Source organism: Podarcis melisellensis (genome assembly GCF_964234715.1).
Source record: "Podarcis melisellensis genome assembly, chromosome: 8".
NCBI lineage: Eukaryota > Metazoa > Chordata > Lepidosauria > Squamata > Lacertidae > Podarcis > Podarcis melisellensis.
The window spans coordinates 79,502,137-79,520,414 of record NC_138540.1 but is presented as its reverse complement, the minus strand read 5'-3'; the positions used below and the strand labels follow the sequence as shown (position 1 = coordinate 79,520,414).

Here is an 18,278-nt window from a genome sequence, read left to right as displayed (position 1 = left end):
GAAAGTTTGCAAGGCTGTCTCAAGAGTGATTTGTTTCTCCCGATTACCCAGATTTTCATGAGACTTCCATCATTCCAGTTCCTTATTCTAGACAGCAACTTCAGTTTTCAGGATAGGTATGACAAACAAAATACCACTCACAATATTAGTTTTTATTGTTTAAAAAACATTGCTTTTTGGAGCTGCCTCCAATTGTTTTTAACAAACAACTAAACGGATTTAAATCTGCTCAGTTCTGCCTTCATTATAAAACACGTTCTGGTTTCACCCACTGCTGGGTAGAACAAACAGCTAGCTGCAGGCTTGCATGAAGAGCCACGCGGTTGACCACAGTGAGAACAGGATGCTGGGCTCCGATGGACCATTTGCCTGATCCAGCAGAGCTCTTCTGTTAGGAAGTGGACTCTGGCTCCTGGAAGCTCATGGCACAATAAAAAAACACTTGTTGGTCTTTTAAGGCACCACAAGACTTGTTGATTTTGATGCCAACAGTCCTAACACATCTAACCCCTCTGGAAATTGTTTACCATGTAAGAAGGGGTATAATGATGAGGACGACTATTAAATACTTTTCTACTCGCTCCCGAAACGAGCAATCATGCAGTTTGTAGAAAGTATGAGAACCCTCATCATGATCTCACGGTCCGCCCCCTGTGTGTGTGTGAATGAAAACAAGGAAAACGGGGGCTAAAATAAGAGAAAGTTGCATGGTAGAGCTGCCCTGGCTTTGGCACGGCAGTAGGAACAACCAGGCAGAATTTCAGCCGGTGAAGATTTCCTTCCTATCCGCAGCTTTGGGCAAAGCTTCACCTGCTGAACATCTTCCCGTTATGCTTGCTATTAAAAGCGCAGAGCTGGCCTCGGCTGATCAAGCCAGCGCATGCGCCCCGCCATCTCAGCCCTCCACTTCGCCGCTGGGATCGGACGCAGGAAAGAGCATGCGCATAAGCCCCCTTTTTCAACAAAGCGACGAAATCTATGGTCGTCACCATAGACTGTCTTAGACAAATCGGAGGCGACCTCATTGAGGTGGCTGCGCTTGCCCCATAACTCTATGGTAAAAGAGCCTTCCCACCTATCGTCAACGTCTTATTTGGACGCATCGCGCCCCTTACGTCGCATCAGGGCTGCCTAAAATATTGCCTGAAAAAATAATCACGGAGTATGCCCGTCTAGGGACCACAGAGGGGTAAACGCTTGAAGACTCCCCAGTCCCAGTCTATTCCTGTATCTATGCTACGAATAAAAAGCTGCGGCGGCAACGAGATAAAAGTATGCGCATGAATATTAGTCAGGCGGATGTGTAGTCATCACTCTACAGGAAATTGGCGAGGAGGAGGAAGGTCCCCGGAAGTAGGAAAAAAAACACAGGGGGGGGGGAAATGTAGGGAAAGGTGACGGTTGAGATGTGCATTTTTATTTTTTCGCGTTGACAGGGATTGACAGGGGAGCCGAGCGTGCCTTTTCGAGAAAGGCTTTTCGTTGTTTCTTAAGGGCCGGGAGTGGAGAGATGGCAGAGGGAAGTGCCTGAGGAGGAGCTGGAACAGTCGAGGGACTGGCGAGAGGCGAAGGTGGGAGACCTGACCGCGGGCGGAGGGAGGAAGAGAGGCTGCTCTGGGCCGAGCCGCCGCGTAGGTGGGGAGGGGGCGCCGCTAGCCTAGAGGAGGGGCTCGGAGCCTATGGTTCCCACAGCTGGCCATTCGGGGACTCTAGCTCCCAGCGGCGGCAGCCAGCGGGACCCATGGCTGGGGATTGTGGGAGTTGTAGTCCCACGAGGGCTCTCCCCCTCCCGGGTGGTGGAGGTGATATTGTGGGGCTAGAGGTGAGGTGGGCGGGAGGAGGCTCTTCTTAGGAAACGGTCAGCGAGGAGGAAATGTTGGGGGCGGGCCCAGATGTATAGCACTTTATTAGTTAAAACAACCTTTCAAGCCACGTTGGGTGGTGGTGGTTGTGTTTATTAGCATGTTATATATTTTCACATTTTCGGTTCGTAAAGCACCATGTGATCCTTGGATGAAGTGTGTTATAGAAATATAATAAATAATACAATGGTGATGATGACTACCAAAAATCTGGTAAGCTGGTCCATAAAACAAGTGGTAATAGCCTCTTAGAATGTCCGCATATACTTTTGCTAGCACAACAGCGGTCTTAAAAAAGCAACAACTGTATCCTTGTGCATGTCTTTTTCCTTGGGAGACAACACTTTGAGTAACGTTTGCACAGAAACAGCAACAACAAGAGTCCGTCCGTCTTCTGGTTTACAGGTGCCTCTTCACTTGGTTGACCTGAAACAGTATGTTGAAAAAAGCTGCTTTGCTAACTGCTCTTTACATTTCCTGGAAGCAGAAGCTATGAGGAGCATCTCCTTTAAAAAGGAGTGCATCACACATGGGCATAACCTGAGTTGTGTATGAGGAAGGGAGCCAAGCGGGATTGGGGTTTTTGCTCACAACTTGGTTTCATTCTTACAGGTAGCAATGGCTGACTCTTCTGCAGTCGGTATGCCACTGTTGACTGAGCATCTTCTTACAAAGGTGTCGGACTGCAATGGGCTTGATGTTTCAACAGCCCAGGAGCATCCAACAATCTGTAAGCCAGAGCCTATCTGTGTAGAGGAGGTGAGCCCTGTCTGCCCAGGCACAAATGACAGAGAAAAAGGACCCCCTAGCAATAGTACAATCTGTGAGTACTATGGATTTGTTGTTGCTTTTAGAATTTAAATGATTCTCCAGCTGGTGAAAGAGAGTTTCTAGCACCCTGTTATAAACAATTATTAAAAATTTGCATTAGAAGTCATAATCTTCTTCATTTTATCATGCTTCTCTGCCAGCATTCTGAAATATGAACAAGGATGTGACTGCATGGCATCATGAGACACAGGTTTTCTGCATGGCACCATTTGCAGTGCAGACAGCCAGCTCTAGGTCTATGCATGCAACCCAATGTATTGCCCAGGTTCTGCAGTTTCCTAGCTTTCATTAAAAAACGAGGGGAAAGCTTCTAGCTCTCATGACTATAGAGGAAAATCTTAAAAACAGCTACTTAATTTAATGCTCACTTTCAGGTAAGCAACCACCGCCTCTAGGTGAGGAATGCCTGTCCACTTTTATTGCCTATGTCACTTGCATCCTGATAGTTTGCATGTGAGTCCCTTCTCCTAATCAACTTTTCATTCTCCCTTTATCCCTGCTGGGGAGCAGCCAAAGTGTTCCACAGTGATTACTTGACTGGAGAAACACAACAGTGTGTGAAGGCAGCTGCTGCTTGGTATCTCCCCTCTCCCCACTTCTGCTATCAGATGTCACACTTCATCAACAGCTGATGAAGGAGAGTGTAGCTTATGCTACCACCTCCTCAGTAGTTTGTGTACAATGCTGACTTAAGCCCACATAGCTTGCGTAGTCCAAAGGTTGTGAGAATGAATAGTGTCCTGCTGATGAAAAACTGATTGCCAGGAAGGCAGACTTTTCATGGCATTCTCTCCACCTGTTTCTCCTTCTCTTCAGGGAGGTTCTGCAAAGTAAGCTGCAGGTTCTGCCAGGCCCTGCTTGATTCCCTCTGTTTCTCTTCATCTCCAGACAGCCTGGGTGCCAATCAGTGTTTTCACTGCCTGATCACCTTCCCAGATGAGAAGTTCAAGGAGCGGCACATGAAGCGGGAACACCCGGAGGACTTCGTTCAGGCCAATCTGCGTGATGCTCTTTTTGTCTGCTTCATATGTAACAAGGCCTTTGAGAGTTCACGTGCGCTCATCTGCCACCAGCGGGGCCATGCACCAGCCCCGCCCTCCGACCCTACTGACTCCTTGCGCCCTACCTTTGACTGCCATGATTGTGGCCGCCGCTTCAGCCAGTTGGCCAACTACCAGCGTCACCGCCTGGGCCATGCCGCGGGCCACAGCTTGCCTCACCAGTGTCCGGACTGTGGCAAGAGCTTCCGACAGCTTTCAAACTTGCGTCGGCACCAGGCTTTCCACCAGCAGACCCAGGAGTTGCTGCCCTCCCTCCCCTATTCCTGCATGGACTGTGGGGAGAGCTTTAACCAGGAGGCTGGGCTGCATGAACACTACATCCGCCATGCCCGCGGGGAGCTCTAATATAAGCTGTAGCTTCGTATCTATTCCCTGGATCCAGATGGAGGCAGGAAGATGACAGGCATTGCTGTGTGAGATGAAGAGTCAGAATGAGACAAGGAACAGAATTGACGGGTCCTTTCTGGTTCAGAAACAGAAGGGGGAAGCCGCTATTTTCAGGAGGTGTCACATCTGGTTTTGCTCCAGTCAGGAAGAATAGTTGGTACAGGGATATATGCAAAGCTGTATTTTCTTTAGAGGAAGTGCTGTCTCCACAGAGTGAGGATAACTGAAGGACCGAGGATGGGAATAGTCTCTTTTAGGAGATGTTGACTTCCACCTAGTTCATGGCAAGATTTGCTACTGGTCAAAGGGGAGGGAAGCTTCCATCAGTATTTTGCCTTTTCTAGATGCTCGGCTGTCATGAAGGGCACACTTTTTGCACTCCCACCTGCCCAAGCTTGGAATTTCTGGGTAACCTTGCAGAGAACCTGCTTGCTTCCTGCAGAAGGTTGGGAAAAGTTAAATGTTTGAGGGTGCAGAGTAGAAGTTAAGTCAGCTGATTAAACCCTACAAGTGCTTTTTTATAGGGAAAGGAGAATTCAAGTGAGAATATTCTCTTGCTTTTTAAACCTGAACTACACACAGCTTTGGATTTGAGCCAACCCCTTCAGCTGTGAGTATCCTGATTGGATTCTCTACTTGTGAGAGTACGGCTGATTGGGAGGCAGAATACCAGTGCTTTTCTTCCCTAGGGGTACTTGAGGGTACACAGTACCGGCACCTTTTCTTTTCCTAGAAGAAAAGCAGTGGTTAAAAACATGGCACTTACTGTAACAACTTCATGGTGAATACTGGCACCTTAAGAGGAAAAGCACTACAGAAGACAATATAAATTATGTTCCACAGCTCTGTGTACAATACCAGAAGCACCTCTTAGGCTCTCAATAGGCCATCAGTGGAGAATCTTTTTCCTGTTGATGGCTGCATTCCCTTGAGGGAGGGAGGCAGAGTCAAAAGTGGGCAGGGCCACCTCTCTTCTCTGCTTCTTTTTCCTTCCCCACCCAGCAGGCTGCTGGGGGAAGTACATTGTGCTTCCCAGAGATCTGAGCCAGTGTCTTGCAGAGTCTCTTTGCTACCTCCATCCATTTCAGCCTTCCTTCTGTATTTTTCCCCTTCCTGCCCTCTTTCCCCAGACATTAGGCTGCATGATACTCTGCTGAAGTCCGCCGATTACCCACTCTAGCAGGAAGGTAAACGGCGTTTCTGTGCGCTGCTCAGGTTCACCAGGAGCAGCTTAGTCATGCAGGCTCATGACCCGGAAGCTGTACACCGGTTCCCTTGGCCAGTAAAGCAAGATGAGCGCCACAACCCCAGAGTCATCCGTGACTGGACCTAATGGTCAGAGGTCCCTTTACCTTTTACCCTTTCTCCATCCCCCTCCTTGTCCCTTGTTACAGACTCCGCTAACCCAGAAATAGTACCTCGGGTTAAGAACTTTGCTTCAGGATGAGAACAGAAATCGTGCTCCGGGGGCGTGGCGGCAGCAGCGGGAGGCCCCATTAGCTAAAGTGGTGCTTCAGGTTAAGAACAGTTTCAGGTTAAGAACGGACCTCCGGAACGAATTAAGTACTTAACCCAAGGTACCACTGTAGTTCTTACACTCCAGTTTGTTTGCTACTCAAGCATGGAACAGATTACGCTGGCTCTTCTGGCCAGTGCGATGTGTTAGAAATGTGACAGCCCTATGCTGTCCACTTGGTGGCACTGCCAGCTAGAAATTGAAAGCATAGTCTCCATTCCAAGGCACCTAACACTAACAAATAAATCTACTTTGTACTGAGTCACTATATATACTGAGTCATTGGTCTGCTTGGTCCGGTACTGTTTTTGCCACCTGACATTTGAGAACATTCTCAAATCCCAGATCCTTTTAAACTGGTGATGTTGCAGATGGAACATGAGACCTTCCGTTCTCCCAAAACTGAGCTGTGAACACTGCTAAACCATGCTGGATCACATGGAATGGCTTTTGCTTGCCCAAATAGGCACCTGGGCCCCTCCTGCACTACAACCTGCTGTGTTATACGGCTTTAAATTGTCATGGCTTTCCCCCAAAGGATCCTGGGAACTTTTGTTTGTTATGGGTGCTGAGAGTTGTCAGGAGATCTCTAATCCCATCACAGAGCTACATTTCTAGAGTTGACTAGGGAAAGGGATTGATTGTTAAACCACTCTGGGAACTATAGCTTTGTGAAGGGAATCGGGGTCTTCTCACAGCTCTCAGAATCCTTAACCAAGTAGGATGTTTTGGAGAAGAGCTATGTCTGTTTATAGTAGTATAATACTGCTTATGGAGCCTCAAATTCAGCTCCTGGTCCTTTTTATTTTATAATTTCCCATTTCTTTCTTTCTTTCTTTCTTTCCCCACTATTGCAACTCTAGTAGTATTAGTAGTAGTAGTTAAAGATGGCTCTTCCCATTAAAATGAATTGTGTGGCTGTCTTGAGAGAGCTGTATCCCCATTTACAGCTTGTCATTGCCATTATTCATATATTGCTACAGGGCTATAGAAGTACTCCTGTGCTAGAGGAGCACAGCAGAAAGCTCAGTATCTGAATTCACAAAATAAAACTGAAAAATGTTAACAATGATTTGCGTGCACATGTCTAATGTGGGATAATGAGTTGTTGCTCTTTACTCATTGATAACACAGACACTAGCCAATAGGTGCCTGCCATACTCGCTCAGCCACATTCCACCCAGCACACAATGGATATTTTAGTGGGAGGAGGAAAATTGCTTAGCAATGAAATGTGTCTTAAAAGCAGGGAAGTATGCTGTGCCCATAAATAGTAGGGCTACTAGAAGTGTCTGGGTGCATGTCCCAGGTTCTGTCTTCATCCATCTTCAGGTAGGGCTTGGAGAAAGCCCTGTCTGAAATCCTGGAGAGCTGTTTCCCACCCATCTCGGCAAGACTTAACCGAGATGGACCATTGGTTCTGACTCTGTAGAAGACAGCTTCCTATGCTCCCCATATTTGCCTGTGTGGGACTGTTTTGTTCTCCTTCTGCATGAGCAAACAAGCCAGGAAGTCACTCACTCACTCTCTCTCTCTCACACACACTTTTCCAGATCAAAGCACACACAACCTGTTTTTTTAACGTGCTTCCTTGATGGCACACATAGCTAATCACAAGTACTTAAATAGAACCTAGATCTTCTCTGGAAATAAATAATTTATGTTCGCCAACAAGAAAATAATGTTTGGATTTGTGTTGTGTCACATTAGTGTTGTAGGAAAAGAAGAGTCTAGCATGCTTTGGGAGGGAGATGGATGGGTAGAAAGTCACCAGTATCCTGCTCCTATCTGAGCCAAGAGTTAGAGTAAGTTTCCGCAAAGTCTTATGGCAATATTGTGAACTTTTAAATAATAGTGGCTTCTGAGATGTATAAATATAGCTACTGGTTTTTGTTAAGTTAAGGAGGCAGGAACATTACTCAGGACAACAATGGATTTGTTCTGGAAGTAATCCAAAGTTGACCGGGGGGGCGGGGGGGGCGTCCCTTCCAATTCTACGATTTGCTATCTCAATACAGTGGTACCTCGAGTTGTGGACACGATCCGTTTTGGGGTGCCATTCGCATCCTGAAAAGTTCACAACTAGAGTGGAGTTTCTGTGCAAGCACGGAGCACGATAGAGTGCTTCTGCGTATGCATGTGGGGAGAAACCTGCAAGTATACACTTCCGGGTTTGCTGCGTTCACAAGCCGAAAAGACACAACATGAACCTAACGCAACACGAGGTATAACTATACAGTAATGAAAATGTTGCCCGGATTGGTCAGCAAGGCAGGGATGGGGAACCTGGAACTAGACTACATCTCCCATAATTACACACCAGTGGCCATGGCAGGTCAAAGGTAGATACCACCCTGTATATAGTAGGTGGAGAACAAGGTTTCCCAAACTTGGGTCTCTAGCTATTTTTGGACTACAACTACATCCCTAGCTAGAAGGACCAGTGGTTAGGGATGATGGGAATTGCCGTCCAAAAACAGCTGGAGACCCAAGTTTGGGAAACCCTGGTGTAAAATTAATAACCAAGTAAAGATTTCAATCTCACCTTCATATAACATCAACATTTCCCACCATTTCACAACTTTATTTATCATATAGGTAACAGCAAGCGATGCCACATAAACAACAGTTCTTGCATTGAGCTGAGCAAGTGCCGGATGAGAGACTCGTGAATAAACAGCTGTTTGGGCTCCACCCCAGCATCAGTATCCTATTACTGAGAAAGCAATTAATAAGGAATGGCAGGCCGTTCTAGCAGCATCTTGCAGCATGACTTAACAAATACATAACATGCCATAGATAATGAGTGGCTGACTAATAACTCTTCCTAGTGCCCATCAACAACTTGTGTTTGCCTTTTTAAAAAAAACCAGTTAGTTTGAACAACACAAAGCCTCTGAGGCTCCATTCCCAATACAGGCACAGTGGCTCTTCTGTTCCTCGAAAGAACAAATACTTCTGAAAAGAAAGAGCACATGTCAACCCCTCTGGGTGTAGATCAGGGTCCCAGAAGAAAAGAAAAGATGCACAACTAGTTTTGTGCAAACAAAGAGGTTTTGCGCTTTCATTCTCCCTCCCACCTCCACTCCCTGTCTGCAAGGGAAGCCAAGCAAGGGTTGCGCTGTGATTTAAGGTATTTGTTTGTTTCTAAACCAAGGGTTTCTAAACCAAGGCCAAGCAGTGCTCCTAAGGCAACTTGCTTTTTGCATGTTGAAAGTTACTCTCAATCAGAACAATTAGTCAAAAGTTGCTCTTCGGAGGGTTCTTGAATTCACAAGTAAGCTGTGGCTGATGGTGCCCATTGGCAGCGAGACCAGCAGTAGATGGAGTCTGAGCCAATGAGCACCAAATAAAATTGTCTTCCTCCTCCTCCCTTTGTTGAGTTACGCAAAGCCAGCACTGAAACTGAGGAGAAGGAAGCTGGCAGCCATGGACCGCTTGAAAAGGAGGTGGCAGGCAGGTGGGCGCACTCAACGTTGGTGAGGCAGTGCTCCACTTGACCTGTGCCAGCCTCCGCTGTAATAAGATTATTGAAACAGCGAGATCACACAATAAGCAACCAAAGACAAGGAAATACAAGGAGAGGTAGAAGGGAGAGAACAGGAACCCAGCTGCCTCTGCCCTGTGGCTGAGGCTACAATGTGCAACATTTCTGCCTACTTGGTTTGAACTGGGCAGCAAGGAGCGTTTAGACAATCTTCCCCTCTTCCATTCATTACAGTCCTAAAACGAGAACCGGCACCCTTTCAGGGGGACATTTTCAAGGCGAGACCAGTGTGAGCCCAATGGATCGGTAAGCACTGCAAAAGGGCAATGAATGACTCTCACAGGCAATGCTTAACAATGCATGAGCTGAGTTCAAAAAGGATTTGTTTTGAACTGGCTCCGTTAAAAAAATAAATCATGTAAGATGGTAAAGTTGCCCTTGTGCTAGGCTTGCCATATGTCAGGAACATTCCAGACATGTCCTGGTTTTCAGGTGTAAAAGTGGCAAAAATCTTGAATCTGCAAAATGTCAGGGAAAACCTGGATGTATGACAATGCAATTCAATAAACAGCAAAAACAGCTCAAAAAGCATAAAATTGCTATCTTCGGGGGAGGTTTCCCCAAAGAAGCTCAACAATTCTGGGGTCTCAACAACTTTGTGCACACTATACCACTGGGGGCTTACAGAACTGACTCTTCATCCCCTCCCCTCCCAACAGAAGGCTGGTGTTGTCAAGAAATTAGCATAGCCGCCTCAGCAGATAGTTGCGGTGAATCGTGTGACACCCCTGTCTTCCCTGGCTAAAGTGATGCAACCCAGTGTGTCGCTTCTCATCTCAGCGACAAATAGACCCCCCCCCCCTTCTGATAGCCATGTTCTGCCACAAGTCTTGGTCTCAGATGGTCATGATGGTATATAACCAAGGCAGTTGGACGCTTTACTTTTTAAAATCCATCATAATGCCACTCTCCTTGGTCTTGTTCCATCTCGTCCTCCTTATGCTCTACGTTGATAGGTTATATTGTTAAGGGTGGTGTGCAGTGTCGCACCCTCTAAATCAGTCCCTACCCAGCTCTATTTCTCTGTGTAGGCCAGCTGCAGCACTGCCTCTGCGTTCTCAGACAGTTCCACCACAGCTCGCCTCAACATCTGGTAGGTGGACTCAAAGGAGATTTCGGGCTCCACCTTGACACCCCGCCCCAAATAGGGCACATAGCTCCATGCCCAGCTGGTCAGGGAGGTCGGCTTGGTGATGAGGCTGAGCACGTACGCAGGGTCCAGTGGTTTAGCAAAGGGGCTTTGGATCACTGCCTGAAGCAGCCGGCGGGTTGTGCCGGTAGCCTGGGCAGTGTACTCTAAGGAGGCCTCATCCAGGCCAAACTCTATGCAGAAGCTGGCAATGGTGGTGGTGAGGCTGTCGACCATGTCCGGCTGGGGATGCTCCACACAGAAGAGGCAGCTCTGAAGGGCCTTCCCCCACACATCTTTCATCAACACTTTGGCTTTCCGCCTAACCACTCGGGACAGGACGGTTGGCAGGGCTTTCCTCAGAGCTTTCTTCTTCAATTCCGGAGCGTTGCTGCTGAGGGCTCCCAGGAGGAGCGGCAAGTCGAAGGCATCTGGCTTGAGGCAGGAGACCAGGAAGACCTGTGGGGAGTCCACACCGTCCTTCTTCAGAGCTTCCTCACAGCTCTTCCGCACCTGACTCTGCACTTCCTCTCTGGCGACGGGTTGGCTCCCAGGCCGGGTCTCCACATCCACATCTATCTTGCTCCTCACAAAGAAGAACTGCTTCCCTGCTGAGGTGATGGCTCTGGCCAGGCAGCTGTGGGTGTGCTTATAGCGCTCGGAAGCCACCAGCAGGAAGAAGTCGTAGCGGCTGAGATCCAGGTGGCTCACGTCTTCCTCTGTCAGACCCACTCCTGGCAAGTCCCAAAGGTAAAGGTTGGGGACAGCTGGGAGCAGGTAGGGCACGGCTTTCTTCGTCATCTCGGTCACCCCAGTGGGGGCCGCATCTGGTTCCCCACAGCCCACCCCTCTCAGAACATTAACCAGCGAGGACTTCCCTGAGCCAACTTCACCTATCACGGCGACGTCCAGTCGTATTTGTGTGGGGTCCGTCAACACGGATGAGATCACAGTTGGGACTTCTGACAAGGTGCCGTCCTGGCAGATCGCGTACAGCTCCTTGATCTTCTTCTGGCTCACTTTGTTCAAATCCTCCAGGCTTCCATCGTGAGTTCTAGAGAGGAGTGAGAACAGAATAATAAATATCCACAGTCTGGGGCTGCATTTCCTCAGGAGTTGCACGTTGGCAGTTGGCAAGGCCGAAGCCAGTGGTGTAGTGGTCTGGGGTCGGAGGGGATGGCCGACCCATTGGTATTTCTGCAGCAGGGTCCCAGCACTCCCTGTCTCCAGCTTCCTAGGGCCACCCAATGAGAAGGAAAGGGGAGCTTTCTAGCTACAGTATGCTCCGAAGTGAAGTACTTAGGAACACTGAAAAGGTAAGGTGCTCCCATTTCAAGAGAATGGGCTGCAAGTACAATGGGACTTCGAGGAAACACAACTTCAAAAGTTGTAAATAGTGGATCTAGCTAAAAGGCAACACATGGGAGTTCTGCATTGATTGTTGCAATGCATCCCTAATTATGATTATTATTGTAAAATAATTATAAGATGGTTGGCATGATCTTAGAAGAGAGTATGGTTGTGAGGGGCCATCTTCAAATATCTAATGGACTGTCACATAGAAGAAGATGGAGCAAGCTTGTTTTCTCCTGCTTTGGAGGGCAGGACTCGAACCAATGGATTCAAGTTCCACCAAAGAAGATTCCGACTAAACATGGGGGAAAACTCTGATAGTAAGAGCTATTTGGCAGTGGAACAGACTCCCTCGGGAGGTGGTAGGCTCCTTTCATTGGAGGTAAACAATGCAGTATTTGCAAAGCATAATCTAGTGCGGGTGTGGGGAACTTTCAGTACTCCAGAGGTTGCTGAACTACAGCTCCCATCATCCTTAGCAATTGGCCATTCCTACTAGGGCTGATGGGAGTTGAAGTTCCCCACTCCTGGTCTTGTGTCACCCCATGCCACAGATTTGTCACTGACACAGATTATGAGATACTGCCAAAATGAAATTTGAGAAGCTTTCCCCCGTCTCCAGAGTTCACAGAACGGTATGAAAGGGAACCCCATTTCCAAGAATTTATCCTAGTCTATTTCACCTCCTGCTTTTTGACATCCCTGCCTTAGCTAAGCCAGCTGTCATGTTCTAGCATTCTGATGTTCCAGTGGTCCTATGGGAGAAAAAAAGTTCATGACCCCAAAGCTTTAGCACACACTTCACCCAGGTTCCCTCCCCCCCCCCGGTAAATATTTTTTTTTGTGCTACTGAAAAAAGTTAGGGCTCGTGCAAGCCTGCTAGTATCTTCTTCTTGTTTGAAGGCGGCACAGTTTTGGCTACATAGCCCTAACCACTTGCAGCTTGAACAAACACTTTTGCATTTCTACATTGTGAGCGGCTGAATGATCCCTCCCATGGTGCTGCTGCACCAGAGTTATCTGTTTTTAGGAGCGCCTGGATGAAAGGACAGGACAGCAACTCATTCAGAGATGCAATAGGCAACCTCCTTTGTAGACGAGTACTTTGGATTCACAGGAGTCTTCCATTACATAATTTATTTTTTATTTCTCAGGGCTTGCTAGGACCATTCTGATGGGACACAGCCTTTTAAAAGGTTTCTGCCTTTTAAAACCAGGGTGGATTTGATTTAAATCAAATTGATTTAAATCACAATTGAAATCACTATGCAGGAAGACTTGATTCAAATCATTTTTTTCCTAGAAAGACTCATTCTTGCTGGTGTAATCTTAATATTTACAACCAGATGAAGGTTTCACTTTTGGAATAATAAATTTTCAGAGTCGTTTTTACAGTTATATCAAAAATTACTGATTTGGTTATACTATTAGAAATACACAGACAGATAATTATGAAATTATTCTGAGGTTCAATAAGTTAACTGTTTATATTTAGACAACTTTTCTCCTGTGCTTTATTGGAAGGAGAAAAATAATCATTTCCTTGATAACAATTTAACTAAAACAATAACATTATAGCATACGTATCCATGTTTGTTAACTGATGTGGTTAAACAATTAAAAAACAAACAAACTTAGACTGAGTTTTAGCACACATGAAAAACTTAAAACAAATCCTTATTTCCTGATGAATAGCCTTTGAACTATAATGTAACCCAAATAGAAAACTATCTTTAGAAAGATTTTTCCTCCAAAAGTATTTATTTTAAAAATCTGATTTAAATTTAAAAAAAATGAGTTAAATTAAAAAAAATCATATTTTTTTTAAAAAACCCCATACTTGGTTGTTCTCGCGCTCTTTTTATTTTAGCTGTTTTTAAGGATATCTCTGTAAATTGCTTTGGAGCCTAGATACTGGAGGCAACTCACAAATAAATAAGTGAATCAAGAGAGGCACACTCTTCCCGACTCACCTCTTCAAATTGAGCACCTCTCCTTCCAGGCTGTCTTCAAAGCGTGCAAACTCATATCTGTCCGTCTCCAGCCCTGACACCAGGAATACCTTCTTGGGGTCCATCCCATGCTTGGTCAAAACACCTGCCAGTTCATTCCGGATCAGCCCCAGCTGCTCGGCTGGATTGTACCTGGATCTGAGCCGCCGCTCGTTTGTGTGCAGGTCCAAGTCCACCTTGGTGCGTGCCAAGATGAGGCCTTTCCCCTTCTGCTTGATGGCCTTGAGGACTTGGAGGTGGCTGTCCCTCAAGCCTCCAGGCCCGACCACCACCACAAAGCAGCTGAATTTGCTCAGGTCGCCCAAGCGTTTGAGGTAGACGGATGGCTTCTCCGATGCCTCGAAGCCTGGCAGGTCATGCAGGGTGAGGTCAGGGTAGATAGGGTGAGCGTGGACAACTGGCTGCTTCGTGGTCTCATGGGCCTCTCGAAGATAAGCCCATGGATCCGTCACCCGGCGGGGCTTGTCCAGGAGAGCCCCGACCAGAGTGCTCACCCCTGAGCCACGCTCCCCCAGGATCCCGACCTGGATCTTGAGGGTGTTCACACAGTCCACCAGAGCCTGGATTTGGGAAGCAGCTCCGCTGGCGTTCTGGGCCTCATACTGGGCCTTCAGGATCTTCAGGTGCGATTCATCCAGGACCGAGGAACCGGCCATGGCTGGAGCTGCAAAGAGGACGTGGGAGGTTACAAGGGGTCAAAAAAAATATGGATGTACCATGCTATATTAGAAGCAAAAAAACTTGTTTTGACGAATTGGAAGAGCCGCAAAAAGGTTCCATTGAGCACATGGATTGATAACATGGACAGATTAGCTATATACGAACGAATTGCATGTCGACGCAAATTAAGAATGGATAAATATGAAGAAATCTGGAAGGAATATTTAAGCGATAAGGCAGACAGTGGTGGGAAGTAGGGGAAGGAGAGAGAGGTGGGAAAATATTGTTAAAAAGGTGTAGTCATAGGTATATCAGTGTATTCAAATCTGAATTGTCAAATTGTGTTATTAGTGTTATTATGGTTTTTGTTGTACGTGTCTTTTGCGGTTGCTGTTTGTATTGAAAAAATGATTAAATAAATAAAAAAAAAGAGGACGGGGGGGGGGGGGAAGAGAACGCTATCTGCAGTTCTCTGTGTGCTCTTTTGGGATGCATGGGCAGATGCTTATCTCTGCCTGCCTCCCTCCTTCCCTCTCTCACACACATATGTATTGACCATCCCATACAGTGAGTTGAGGAAGTGGGGGGCCACCCATTTGTGATCTGTCTCAGAGCCACTTTCTTGGTTACCTTAATAGTCCATGCTTTGAGGGCCATTATCTCACCAGGAAGCTAGCCTGCGCTATTCCAGGAAATGAATGCCGTGCTGGATCCAAGAATTTAGAAGGGCACTCAGGCACATATCCTACCCTACACCCCCAAAGAAAAAAATATAACAGTATGCTTATGTCTGTAGTATGGTTAGATTCCTCTTTGTAGAGTGCTCTCCCCAGGGAGGCTCAACTGGCGCCTTTGTTCCATATCTTTAGGTGCCAAGCAAATAACGTTCCTGTACAAGGTAAAGGACCCCTGGATGGTTAAGTCCAGTCAAAGGCGGCTATGAGGTTGCGGCGCTCATCTCGCTTTCAGGCTGAGGGAGCTGGCGTTTGTCCACAGACAGTTTTCTGGGTCATGTGGCCAGCTGCTTCTGGCGCAACCCGACACCGTGATGGAAACCAGAGCGCACGGAAACGCCATTTACCTTGCCGCCACAGCGGTACCTATTTATCTACTTGCACTGGCGTACTTTCGAACTGCTAGGTTGCAAGAGCAACGGGAGCTCACGCCATCATGGGGATTTGAACCGCCAACCTTCTGATCGGCAAGCCCTAGGCTCTGTGGTTTAGACCACAGCGCCACCCGAGTCCCTGTACAACCAGGCCTTTGACTAATTAAACAATCTATGGTCTTTAAAACTGTGAGGGGAATCTATTGTTTTTGCTTGTTGCTATGTTATGTATTTGTTGGTGTTTTCATATTGTAAGCTGTCCTGTAGTCCTCGGATGAAGGAGAGGAAGAAAGGCAAATTTATATAAGTGACAACAACAACAACAACAACAACAGAGAGTTGCTAGGCACTGTCTGCAGTTAAAAGCTCTGCCAGCAGGCTTACAATCTAATAGCAACCAGAGTCAAAAGGGAGGGAACTGGAGAGTAAGGGATGCACCAGTCCCCAAACGACAGGGAAAAAGTGCCTAGAAAAAGAACCCAGTAAGTCAGCCTATATAAAGAAAGAAGACTTTGGCTCCAGCATCAGACCACTAAAAATATGTCCCAGTCAGGAGTCCTGTTTCCAAAGCAAAGCCACCTCTGCCCACTTTAAACAAACAAAGCCAGCCCACGAGCCCAACAGAGAAAAATCAAATATTTGGTTTCTTTTTTCCTGTCAAAAACTAAGTGCTGCATCCAACCTCTACTCAGAGCAGCTCCAACCAAATCAATGGACCTCAGTTAGCCACATCCCATTAATTTCAATGGGTCTACTTCTGAGCAAACCAGCACTGGATAGAACTCTAAATTTTGTTAAAGGAACACTCCTTAGCCCCTGGGGAAAACCTAGAGGTTGTAAGAGAAGAACTAAGAACTACTCTCCTGGATCAGACCATGTAAGGCCTACCTAGTCCAGAAGCCTGTTCCCACACTGGCCAACCAGACACCAAAGGGAAGCCTGCAAGGGTGAAGTGAGAGCAATAAGCACAAGAATGGACCTTCTCAGTTGTGGCTCCCCAGTTATGGAACACTCTCCCCATCATTACCTATATTTAGGCAACAGGCCACAAACCTTTCTTTTCTGCCTGGTCTTTGGCTTTTAATTATCCGATGCATATTATATATAATATGTACGTGTTTTCAGCTTAAAGGGGGTTAGACAAATTAATGGAGGAGAAAACTCTCAGTGGTCACAATGGTTATATGCAACTTTCAGGATCAGCAGCAGAATATCAGTTCTATGAGGGATTATTATTATTAATCCTTTATTTAGTTATTGAACTTATCGGTCACTTAAAAAACAACAAATGAAAAGCAATTCAAAAAGCGACTTATACATTAAACCAAAACAGCCCCTAAAAGCCTGATTTCTTAACTAGTGCAAACAGAGTGTTATGTCACTTGGCATCTGCAAGAGTGCCAGTTCTGCAGATCAAAGCATTTATGGGATGAGGTTGATCCTGCAGGTAAACTGGCCCCAAGCAGTTAAGGGCACAAGGAGAAGGGGGCGACAGAGGACGAGATGTTTGGATAGTGTTTTCGAGGTTACCAGCATGAGTTTGACCAAACTGCGGGAGGCAGTGGAGGACAGAGGTGCCTGGCGTTCTCTGGTCCAGGGGGTCATGAAGAGTCGGACACGACTAAACGACTAAACAACAACAACAACATATGCTAGTAGTAGCATGTCAAAACTAACCAGTAGCAAACTGGCCGCCACTGCAGATATCAGAGCAGAGGAGTTATAGGCTGACAGGGTCTCACCCCTGCCAGGAAACATGTCACAACATTCTGAGTTGGCGGCCACATCACGCTTGGAGCTGTTGGTTCATAGCTCAGAAGCGCCTACACTGATTGGCAGCAGCTATCCAGAGGACATTCCCAGGCCTACCTGAAGATGTTGCCAGGCATTGAACCTGGAAATTTCTGCCTGTAAAGCAAATGCTCTACTAGCTGAGCTACAATCCCTTCCCCGTGACAGCAAATGCCGTAAGAACAGGTGTGTTTTGCTGGAGGCAGATCTGGGGAACTGCTAGACTTTCCAAAACATGGGGGTCAGCCAACGGCTTCTTTGTCACAGAATCCTGGTTGTAAACCAAGACCTTGAGAGAGACGTTTCAAAACAAGCCTGCCGGCCTCCATCTTGATAGATGCAGGCCTTTCTGAACACAACACACCGTCAATAATTGCCCTTGTTCGTTTAACTGCTCTCTTTCCGTTTGTTTTTGAACATCAAGCCTGATGCGGAAGAACGCCGAAGAGCTCCAAAGCTTGCTCACTATTTTGTGTTCTTTTGCGGGGTTGGTCCTAATACAAATAAAGTAAAATCAACGTGATGATTTTGGATCCTGGACAAACGCGGCTATGATCTTTATATTTTAATTTATTTTTTTTTTAAAAAAACAGTTTTAATTAGGCGCTGTGTGCATAAATATGCTCTCTTTTGCGTGTCCCGGATCCCCACCCCCGACTCCGGTTTTGGTCTTACAGGATAGGGAGAATGCCTGCTACAAAAACATCAACTTCTCCGTTTCCTCGTTTCCCTCCAACAAAAGGAACCCAGGAGTCCTGGATGGCTGCCAGCCAGCCAACCCCACCCGGCCGCCCCCCAAAATGAAAAGGGAGGCGTCCCAGGGGCAAGACCTACCCGTCCGTCTCTGCCTCTCCGGGTCTTCCGTGCGCGGCGAGGCTTGGATGCTGCTGCGCCCCTGCGGCCCGGCTCCAGATGACGCGCAAAGCAAAAGCTGGGAAACAGAAACCTATTGGAGGGGGGCGGAGACGGCGGATCCTCCTCTTCCTCCCGGCTGGCTGTGCTTGGCAGGCGGAAAGGCTGG

The 18,278-nt window shown here is 47.0% G+C and overlaps 2 protein-coding genes across 4 annotated transcripts; one reads left to right on the top strand and one right to left on the bottom strand.

Moving 5' to 3' along the window:
- The first annotated feature begins 1,356 nt into the window (after positions 1-1,356).
- Positions 1,357-5,927, top strand: ZNF576 (zinc finger protein 576). Of its 2 annotated transcripts, none has more exons than XM_081922369.1 (3): positions 1,357-1,565; positions 2,475-2,685; positions 3,582-5,927. In XM_081922369.1, the coding sequence occupies exons 2-3, from the start codon at positions 2,481-2,483 to the stop codon at positions 4,097-4,099; spliced, it is 723 nt and encodes a 240-aa protein (XP_081778495.1). In that variant the 5' UTR covers positions 1,357-1,565; positions 2,475-2,480; the 3' UTR covers positions 4,100-5,927. The 2 variants fall into 2 exon arrangements, with proteins under 2 accessions (XP_081778495.1, XP_081778494.1); XM_081922368.1 differs by having other exon boundaries at positions 1,357-1,571.
- Positions 5,928-8,220: 2,293 nt separating this feature from the next.
- LOC309376002 (interferon-gamma-inducible GTPase 10-like) lies at positions 8,221-18,229 on the bottom strand. Of its 2 annotated transcripts, XM_081922129.1 has the most exons (4): positions 18,092-18,186; positions 16,355-16,405; positions 13,660-14,362; positions 8,221-11,387 (listed from the first exon to the last, which is right to left on the bottom strand). In XM_081922129.1, exons 3-4 carry the CDS (start codon positions 14,352-14,354, stop codon positions 10,220-10,222), a joined length of 1,863 nt encoding a protein of 620 aa, XP_081778255.1. In that variant the 5' UTR covers positions 14,355-14,362; positions 16,355-16,405; positions 18,092-18,186; the 3' UTR covers positions 8,221-10,219. The 2 variants fall into 2 exon arrangements, with proteins under 2 accessions (XP_081778255.1, XP_081778254.1); XM_081922128.1 differs by lacking the exon at positions 16,355-16,405 and having other exon boundaries at positions 18,092-18,229.
- Positions 18,230-18,278: the final 49 nt, after the last annotated feature.